Genomic DNA, 10,107 nt, shown 5'->3' with positions numbered 1-10,107 from the left:
GGGGGGAAGTAAATTAAAGCATGCCACTATAATTTTGCTTGAAGACTTATTTCAAATTCCTGGCTTTGTATATTCCCCCCAAAATTATACTAAGAATAACCTAAAAAATCATATGCAAGTGATGTGGACAGTATTTTCTTGTGAAGGGAATCAGTATTGCTTTGAGAAGCAGCTTCAGGGGAAGAAAAAAAAAAGAAAGGCAGCGACCTTGCCAAGAAAAACATAACTTACTGCCTTTTTCAATGAGCTCCCATATAATTGCCACTCAAAAAAGGGCTGAGGAATATGAGTCAAGAACACACCCAAGATGCATAAGAAAACTAGGATCTAAGTAGCAGGAAAACACTCAAAAACCTTCACCTCATGATATCATTCTCAATACACAAGGTTTGAGAACCCAAACAGCATCCGAACATTCCTAGCATTGTTCAGAGTATGCAACAAATAAGCGAAGTACACTTTACAAACTGCAAACTGGGCTTTAAGAGTCCTGCCAAGATACTACAAAATATCCTCCAAATAGAAAGTGTGGTGCATCAGATTTAGTCTACTCAAGAATTTTACTTTTATTTTGCTTGATGAGCATGTCCCTCTATACTTCAATCTGAAAAAAAACTCATCTGAGATCCAAAAACACGTGGGGGGAAAAAAGAAAACAAAACAACAAACTCAGTTCATTTTATATACCTATTTATATACCCATATATTTTTATATACCAATTTTGCCTATGAACTGAAGCACTGGACTTGTTCAAACTGGACACAGGAATGACTGTGCAGGGATCAGTGCCTTGGCAAAAGCCTGTTTATACCACCCAAAGAAGGTACCCCACTGATCCTTCTTTAAATTCCTAATCTGTGATTGAATTCTTATTATTTTCACCACTTCATCAGAAAAGCACACGCTAGAAATCTATTTGGACACAAGGATTTCAAGAAGCTGATCCAATACACCTTGCACAATCACTTGATCCGATACTGGAAGTACAATCCCGATAATAAAAGGATGTTGCAGGGATGAAAAAGCAGGCCAGCCCAATCCAGCAGCAGCCCAAAGCTATGTAAAATCAATTCTAAAATTAAACCCTCTCCTAACAAGAGCTAAGTATCTATAGGCCAGCTGTAGGACTCATTTGCTGATGTTTGAACAAAAGCTTTCATTATGTATATTTTGTCCCCACAGAGTAAGATAATGCTCCAGATACCAAAAAAATAAATAAAAAATAAATAGTCCGATGCACAAGCAGCCATCACACAAAAGATCCATCTGCAGCTCCTGCATGCTGCCAGTAGGTTGCGTCATGTGAGTGATACTTCCAGCAGAAGAGATGAACTCCTCATCCAGGAAGCCGAGAACCGTGCAAGACAACCCAGGAGAACTATTTATAGAGTCTATGTATCAAGTGGTACAGTGTTACACTTGCCCACCTTTGGGCACGCTGCCAACAGAACCGAGAAATCAGTTTACTAAGGGAGTGGCAACCTGAGCCAAAACACCATGTAACTTAATTTGAAGTTTTGTGACTAAAGTTGTTTGTAAAAAAAGAATTCCTGTTCATGAAGGATTAACATTTTAGGGATTAAATAAACTGGATAAGCATGCATACAGCACTAACTAAAAAGGGACATAACTTTCTTTACCATGAACATCTGGGCAAAGTGAAAATAGAGATGAACACAGTTGAAACAGAGATACAGATGAATTTTAAGGATAAATTCCTTATAGAATGAACCCTGCTCAGTAGGGACATGGATTTGTTTAATCAAATGTAAAGTAAAACCCACTCCTTGTCCTCAGTGTGCACACAGGACATTTCAACATTTTCTTGTTTTCTACTAGAAAATGGCATGTAGTCAGGAAAGAAGGTTTATGTAACCAGATATTAAAGTGGACTAACTAATTCGTTAAGAAGAAATATTTTTTTTTCAGATCACTTAAAACCACTCAGATCTCCCCGCCCTTAAAGCAACTGCACAAGAAGATTTAATGTGCTTACCAAGTTTCACAGTACTCTTAACTGAACTTCCATTAGCTTACAGCCTTGTGGATAGCAAGGTACAAATAAAACCAACCAAACAACAACAACAACAACAACGTCAAAACCTAAACCCCAAACCACACACCAAATGCAGCTGCCACAAAGTTTCAAAAATCACGGCTATCTCAACTAGGAAATAGCTACATCAAGGATGCAAAGAAAGCAAAGCTTTAAAGCAGAAGCTGGTGTCTCTGTGTAACCACTACCCATCAGGAAGGAGAAAAGTTCTGAGAGGCTGTCCCTTCAATTAAGTAATAAAGAGCTAGGTTTTTTTCTGTTTTAAGGTAGAACTTTAAGGAAAACAGGTGACAAAAAGTCAGTACTTCTAATCTGACATTCCAAAGCTCAAAATCTTTTAAATCACTTAAATGTTTTTTAAGATTTCCTAATTCAGAAAAGCACAGGAAGAGAAGGAGGGGAAAAGACCTGATATGCGGTACAAAATATACACAAATTTACTTTGATTTTACACGAATATCAATTGTTAGGTAACGGCAAGAAACAGAGAAATGAGTTTGCAGATACAGGAAAAGCTGCCAGTGCAAATGAGAATGAGACTCATCTTTCATGAAGTGCTCAAATTAGAAACTCAAATAATAAAATCCTGAAATGCTTCCAAATATGACCAAAGAAAAAATGTTCTCATCAATAACTGCAGATCAGTAACGCTGGCGGACATTGATATGTTGAGTTTGTTTTCAGTGCTTTTTAGAAGAGATTTAGATCCCATTTGGGTTCTTTGGGACAAGTCTGATGAGTTTTGGCCTTTTTCCTCAGCTTCTCAAAAAAAAAGGAGATTATTTACATTAAATACTTAAGAGAGTTAACAGAGTCATTCTTCTTGATTTTCCTACAATTAAGATGTTTTACTTAAAAAATAATTAAAATTTATTAAAAATCCTTCTCTTTTCCTTCTACACAGAAAGACTGTCCGTTCCCCCTGCAGCCCTTCACACACAACTGAAACCACAGCAGCCCCCAAAAACAACGGGATAAACAAGAGGACAAAAAGTGATCCCGAACACGTTTGTACTTCAAAAAACACTTCAGAGGATGTAGCGTCATGGGCTGTACAGCCATGAATCAGAATTTATATGGACAGAGTGAGTCCAGCTCTTCATCATGCGGTTTTTTCACCAACAATAAACAGTGCTGTGTAACCAGCAGAGACCTGCAACAGGAATTTGCACAGGGCTTGCACGGGACTAGCCTGATGCCTCCACACGGCTCCCGCAGCAGGAAACAACGGGGGATCCCTGTTCCCTCCAGAGAAGACGCCGTGTCCCTCTGCTGCATGACCCACGCCGACCTATTGCTTTCACCTTATATTTCCTACCTGGAAATATAAAGATTGGAAAGGACTTTGAAACTCTGCGACAAGCCATATGCAGGTAAGTCACATAAAAAGAAAGTGGGACACTACCCAAAAATAAAGGAGTAAAGTCAGAATATACTCAAGCACGTGTGATGAGCCTTTTTATGTTCAGAAAGAAAACAGCTTACAGTCAGCAAGCAGGAACGGGCTAATTGAATTTAATAATTTAAAGAGCCAGCACAGAGTCTGTAATTTAAGGCTGACAATACACTGATTATAGTGTTCAGGGGAGAGAGAGGGGGAAAAAAAAAAGGCAAAGCAAAAAAAAAAAAAGCAAAGAAAACAAAACAAACTATAGTGAAGCAGAGCTGTAGTTCCATGCCACCAACACAACTGAGGACAAATAAACAGAAATCTACAGGCGCTATTTTCATGCAGTTTACACAAGGCAAGCAGTATTCCTATTTTCCCAGGTCCTTTCTAGACCCTTTTCAGCCTTAACTCTGGGGAATCACCAGCCACCTGATCCCAACAGTAACAAAACGAGGCAGTGCAGCAGCAGCCGGGCTCTGCTCCCGGCGCTCCGCTGGGGCCTCCCTGGAGGCCGCGCTGCCGCTCCGCCGGGCCCGCCGCGGGGCCGCGGCCGAGCGGTGGCGGCCGGGGCAGCGCCGGGGCAGTGCCGCTCACCTCTCCTTGGAGTACAGCTCCCGCTCCAGCCGCCGCCTGCGGATGAAAGCCATACTGCCGCCCGGCCGAGGTGCCGGTGCCGCCGCCACAGCAGGCCGGGCCGGGCCAGGCCAGGCCGCGCCTCAGGGAGGCGGGGAGAGCGGGCCGGCTGCGGCCGCAGCCGAGCTGGCGGGCCCGGCCCGCCCCGTTTATAGCGCGGAGAGGCGGGGGAAGGTGGCTCAGGCAGCCGGGGAAAAGAGCCTGGCGGCACCGAGGGCTCTGCGCCCTCGCCCGGCTGCGGCGTCTCTGCGGCCCTGCGGGGCCTCTGCGGCGCGGAGCAATGTGGGCACATGGAGAGAAGCTCACGCTGTATCGCACCGCGAAACTGCCCGTGTATTTGGGTTAAAATACAAATTGTCAGTGTAGTGCCATTGCAGTGAGATTCATTCTGCCCGTGATGCGTGTGACAAGAGCTGCCTGACAAGTATTGAAAGCCTAGAATCACAGAACACCCTTAAGGATCACCGGCTCCAACTCCTAGCCCTGCACAGGGCCATCCCCAGGAGTCACATCATGTGCCTAAGAGCATTGTCCAAACGCTTCTTGAACCTGTCGGGCTTGGTGCCGTGACCACTTCCCTGGGGTGCCTGTTCCAGTGCCCAACCACCCTCTGGTGAAAAACCTTTTCCTGATATCCAATCTAAACCTGCCCTGACTCAGCTTCATGCCATTTCCTCAAGTCCTGTCACTGCCTAGAACGACTCTATGGAAAGGGGAGGTAAATAAAATCCCTCAGTTCATATAAAACCCCTTCTGTTCATACAACTGCCACTGTGTCTGAACAAGTGTGTTACTGACAAGATCTCCTGTACAGTATAAAAATGCTGCTCTTTGAGTATTTATAAGTTAAAAACATTGATTCATGGAGGGAATTTAGTTTTTCACATATGAATAAGAAGAAGTTTAGGCTTCTAGGCCTCAAGATATTGTCTGATTTACTCTCTGTGCTGAGGCTGATTCAGGTATATATTGATCAGTGTTACTTAAATATTTTCAATTTGTGGACATGAATATGAAGAACTATTGTCTTTCAGGGTCCTCTTAGGAGTAGTTCACAGAATCTAAAGAGGCAACAGATCAGAGTTTGAAAAACAGTGATATCATCTGCAAAACCTATTTCTCTAATCGACTTGTAAAAGCACCTGTTTGAAGGAAATTTGTAATGCTTGCATGAAGCTTGTACAAATGCCTAACAGCATTTATGAATATGTGTTTGTCCAATAGCCAACCTGAATTTTCTTTGCTGCATGTTGTCATACTTCCAGCGGAAATCATAGAATCACAGACTCATATATGGGTTTGGGTTGGAAGGGACCTTTAAGGTCATCTAGTTCCAGCCCCCCTGCCATGGGCAGGGACACCTTCCACTAGACCAGAGGGCTCAGGGCATCCACCCCTTCTTTGGGCAACCTGTTCCCATGCCTCACCACCCTCACAGTGGAGCATTTCTTCCTAATATCTAATTAAACCTGCTCTCTGTCTTTTTTGACACCATTCCCCCTTGTCTTGTCACTACATGCTCTTGTAAATAGTCTCTCTCTGTTTTTCTTGTAGGCTCCCTTCAGGTACTGGAAAGATGCAATTAGGTCACCCCAAAGACTTCTCTTTTCCAGGCTGAGCAATCCCAATTCTCTCAGCCTTTCCTTGTAGGAGAGGTGCTCCACCAACTCTGTTCATCTTGATGGCCCTCCTCTGGATACACTCCAATAGCTCAATGTCCTTCCTGTGTCGGGGATCCCAGAGCAGGAGGCAGTACCCAATGTAAATAATATTTATGTGCTTCAAATATGTTTTAATAAATATTGATGTGTAAATATATATGTATTTATTTATATAATTGTTTATATGTGCAGATATGTATACCATCTTCTCATAGACTAACTGGTTTTGTTCACTTTTCTTTTAGACTCCACTCATAAATTTCTTTTTACAGCTTTACTCTGGCTTCTTTCCAGTACAACTTTTACCTTTATCTTAAGATATAAGCCGTTAACACCAACTAGAGTGCAGTAATTATGTCCCATGTGTCACACATGAGAGGAACATTTATAAATACATCCCAGAAAGAACTTGTTTTTCTTATTATGACAGAAACTTCTGCTCAGAACCTTTTCTAACATGGTGCCACCTAGTTCTCCCTATTTTATGCTGTACATGTAAGTTCTTCTCAGGTATAATACTTTGCCTTAGCCTTGATGATTTCATCCTGCTAACTTTAGACATTTATCCTACTTTTGAAACTAGTTTTGAAATCTGATTCTGTCTTCTGGCTTCTAGGTTGGTGAGAACCAGATTTTTCATATATCTATATTCTGTTGCATCTTGCAGATCACTAATGGAAATACTGAATGGAACTGAAATGACAACAGATCCTTATGGGTTCTCACTGCAGGTGCTCTCCAAGTCTGATTTTTACAAGCAGCATGCCAGTTGGTTGTTGCTTTCATGAAAATTATGTTTCCTTTGGATTTTGTTTTAATGAAACTCTCATGGGACAGTGTTTAAATAATACTAAACTCAAGATCTTTGATACTTACTGTTTCTCTTTTTCATCTGAATCAGTGCATTGATTGTGACAAAGGGCATTAGACTACAGTGAGTGCATGTGTTGCTAGCAACCTTATGCTAACCTCTTAATCATGAATTTTATTCTAGAATATTCCTTCAGGTCAAAATTATTCTGGATAGCTTTAGGCCTGCTTTCCTTAGATAGATGCATTTTATCCTTTTCTAGTCTCTTCAAACCTATATGGTCTTTTAGCAACCCAGAGATTATTTTCGCTATATTATATTAAGTAGATTTCCGTAGGCCCTATTAACTCAATTACATACAATTTACATAGTTTTTAACTAATTTGTTCTCTAAATTCTGTGGTAAGATAAAATTAACTGAGTATCTGGGCACTTCTAGTGTATTTCCAGAACACTTTCTTTTTGCCTTTTATACTCTTTTTTACCTGTCATTCATTTTGCACTGTAGGCTTTGTAATTTTATTCTTTTATTCATATTCTTTTATGTTACTCTTCAGTCATGTCCACTTATTGTGACTTCTTTTTTCAAATCTTTGAAGAGCTTTTAATGTGATGTTAACACAGTCTACTTAAGCTTCCCCTGCTTCTTTTTGTTCACATCAAGATAGCTTGCTATTGTATGTTTAATTAAAAATGAGTCTATTGTTCTCTGTAGAAAATCTAGGTTAGCTTTAAATGACTGATCTCAGGCCTAGACCATACAGTAAAGGGTTTAATTAACTCATATAGAATGGCATACTGTTATGATGAGCTTGCTTTTAGTACCTAGACTAGCTTGATTAAAGCTAGCTTAACAATTTCTACATAAGAATGCAATCCATAGCTGGCATTGGTAATATGCTTTTTCTTCCTCTTTTTCTCAGAGTAGGGAAGCCTATTTTGGTCTAATGTGTCATGATCACTTTCACTCAGTTTACTTCCTGCCTTTAAAATCAAAATGAGCTCCTCCCTACTCATCATGCAATTCAAGTTTGTAATGCTTCTTAAAACTGTCTCTGTCCTGTGAAGCAAAAGTTCATCCTTAAAATATTGCAGGAATTTGATGGACATTTTAAGTCCTGCCATATTGTTTTTCTTATTGTTATTCAAGTAATTGAAATCCTTTGTTATCTCATGGGCAAGCTTCTTGAATGCCTTCCTCATTAGCTCAGAATACATCAGAAAAAACACCAACTTCCTCCTTTTGAATATAGCTGTAGTCTATCATGAAAAATAGACCCAAATCATAGCATAATTTTACTTCCTCCTTTTAATTTTCACCAAACCCAGCATCTTTTCTTGGATTCAAGACACATTGAATCATCATCCCCTGATTTACTGTGCCCATTTCCCCAGCATTCTAATATATGACTATCACTCATATATGCCGTCATATCTCTGGGGTACTACCAAACCCATATTTAACCATTAAAACTTTGTCTTTCAGGTATCTAAAAAGCTTCATGAAATACAATGCTCAAGTGTTTCATGTCAATCCACTCTGTTATCCTGAGCATTTTTAGACATGTTCGGAATAGGCTTAACCTCAATTGTTGAAGTCAACAGTGAAGTTCCCACTGAATTGTTGGGAGCACTGAATTGTTGTTGAGTGTAGTTCAAGGATTCATCCGATAACATATTTATTCTGCAAGATATGTCAATGGCCAAACCATGACACATTAACCAAAGGCAAAACTAGTAAAGAATACTTTGGCTTTACTAGTATTTAGTAGAAAATCGTTAGTAGAACTAGTCAGAACTAGTAGAACTAGTCGGAAAGCAGAAGTACATTTTTTTCATGCGGGAAAAACCCAGCATTGTCACCTCTCAAGTTTAATGACGTTTAAACTATTTAAAACAAGTTTGCTGTTTTGTAAAGAAAATATTTTTTTGAGAGATTCAAATATTCATTCATTTTGCTTTCAGGAAAAGTTTAGTACTGGATAAATTCTGCAAAGCAGACACTAGGTCCAAGTTCTCTGTTTACCCTGATCATAGAATTGCAACCTCCATTCTGATTTAAACTAATTTGTAATCATCTTTCTTGTACTAAGTTCTGCTATGTTTTTTTGAGCTAGTTGTAAATAGATTTATATGTATACACAGAGTTTGTAAGTGTTTGACTGATTTTAAATCAATTTTCGTTAAACAAATACATAATTTATCATTTTACCTGGAGCAAAATAATCCTAGAGGCAGATTTGTAGTGTTGACATTTAAATCTGATCTGTAAGTCAAAGTGTAAAGGCAAGGGCGAGACAAGCTTGTACAATTATTTTACATGGCAATTTAAATTGATAATTTTATGTAAAATTAATGTTTCTAGTGAAATATCTCTGAATCACAGCTATGCTTAAATGGAGTACTGATTTGATTTTAGTACTCCTTGAAGGATTAAGTAGTTAATACATCTCCTTTAAGTCTCTGTATTCCTTCACTAACATTACTACCAGCTCTTTTTCATAGGTTAAGCCATGTAGAATTTGAGGGCTGATTTGCAGCCTCTGGTTTGGTACAGACTGCTCAGACAGATCCCTGCACTTCATTATGGAAGTGTCCTGAAGAGGACTTTAAAATAGGACAGAGTGTATGGTAATCCAAAAATAATCTGGTACACTTTTATATAGTTGCACTGCTGGGGAATACAAAGATACTAACTTAGTCCCTTTAAAGGCGTGCAAATTTTAAAGATCAGAGACAAATTTATAAGTATACTTATTTTACTAAAACAGACTTAGAATACATGCAAACTGTACTGGAAAAAAAAGATGAATGTATTCATCAAGTAAGATACCTCCTACCCCATGTTACAGCTGCTTTATGGAGCTGACAACTTGACTCCCCTCCAACATCCACAAGTCATTAGATGCATGAGTCACTTTACTCTGTTGTAGAGCTACTAAATGTGGCACCACAAATGTTGATTTGAAAAGTCGATGAGCCCTTGAGTCATTTCTCAGTATGGCCAGTATTTTAAGGAAAGCTTGTTACATATAGTTCACAAGACAATGGACAAGACAATGGAGTTGTATTTTATATCATAGTAATGAAAATAAACATGGGTAGTGGTGTTGAGAGAAAACATGAAAAGTCGCAGGGAGGGAGGAAACATCTATTGAAGACAGATACATTATGCAAAAGTAGTATATAATAATCCTTACAGACTAAATACTGGTTTCCATTTTATCCACCGCCATATTATATCATTTAAATAGAAATTTAAAAAGTAAATTGTAATGTCAGTGGGTTTCCTTATTTTTGTATGTGGAAAGTTGATTTATTGGCAGAACAAATGAATACATTGTTTTACTCCTTTCCTTGTGAGCAACTGCATTTGACTATATGTTTAAGAATATATATATGTATAAAATTTTATATCAAGGGGAAGTTTAAATCCCAGTCTGTAAATATTAAAATCACAAGTCTCTCTTTTTTTGTTAACAGGCTCAGCGTTCTGCTAAGAAGTACCTTCCCTGACAGGGAGTTGTTTGCTTGGATGTGGGGGAGAGAAAATAA

At 39.2% G+C, this 10,107-nt stretch overlaps 1 protein-coding gene across 3 annotated transcripts in view; it reads right to left on the bottom strand.

The window, feature by feature from the left end:
- Nucleotides 1–4,292, bottom strand: part of NSMAF (neutral sphingomyelinase activation associated factor) — a 39,602-nt gene extending 35,310 nt beyond the window's left edge. The window contains exon 1 of one of the 3 annotated variants that reach the window (XM_027708115.1): nucleotides 4,042–4,292. In XM_027708115.1, coding sequence (XP_027563916.1) covers nucleotides 4,042–4,094 — 53 coding nt within the window. In that variant the 5' untranslated portion in view covers nucleotides 4,095–4,292. The remainder of the gene's footprint in view (nucleotides 1–4,041) is intronic. The other 2 variants (XM_027707989.1, XM_027708051.1) reach the window with 2 other exon arrangements.
- Between the last annotated feature and the right edge of the window lie 5,815 nt (nucleotides 4,293–10,107).

The sequence above is a fragment of the Neopelma chrysocephalum genome, unplaced genomic scaffold (assembly GCF_003984885.1).
Source record: "Neopelma chrysocephalum unplaced genomic scaffold, ASM398488v2 Primary Assembly neopelma1_22, whole genome shotgun sequence".
Lineage (NCBI taxonomy): Eukaryota > Metazoa > Chordata > Aves > Passeriformes > Pipridae > Neopelma > Neopelma chrysocephalum.
The sequence above is the reverse complement of the archived record's forward strand: the minus strand, read 5'-3'. Positions and strand labels throughout refer to the sequence as shown.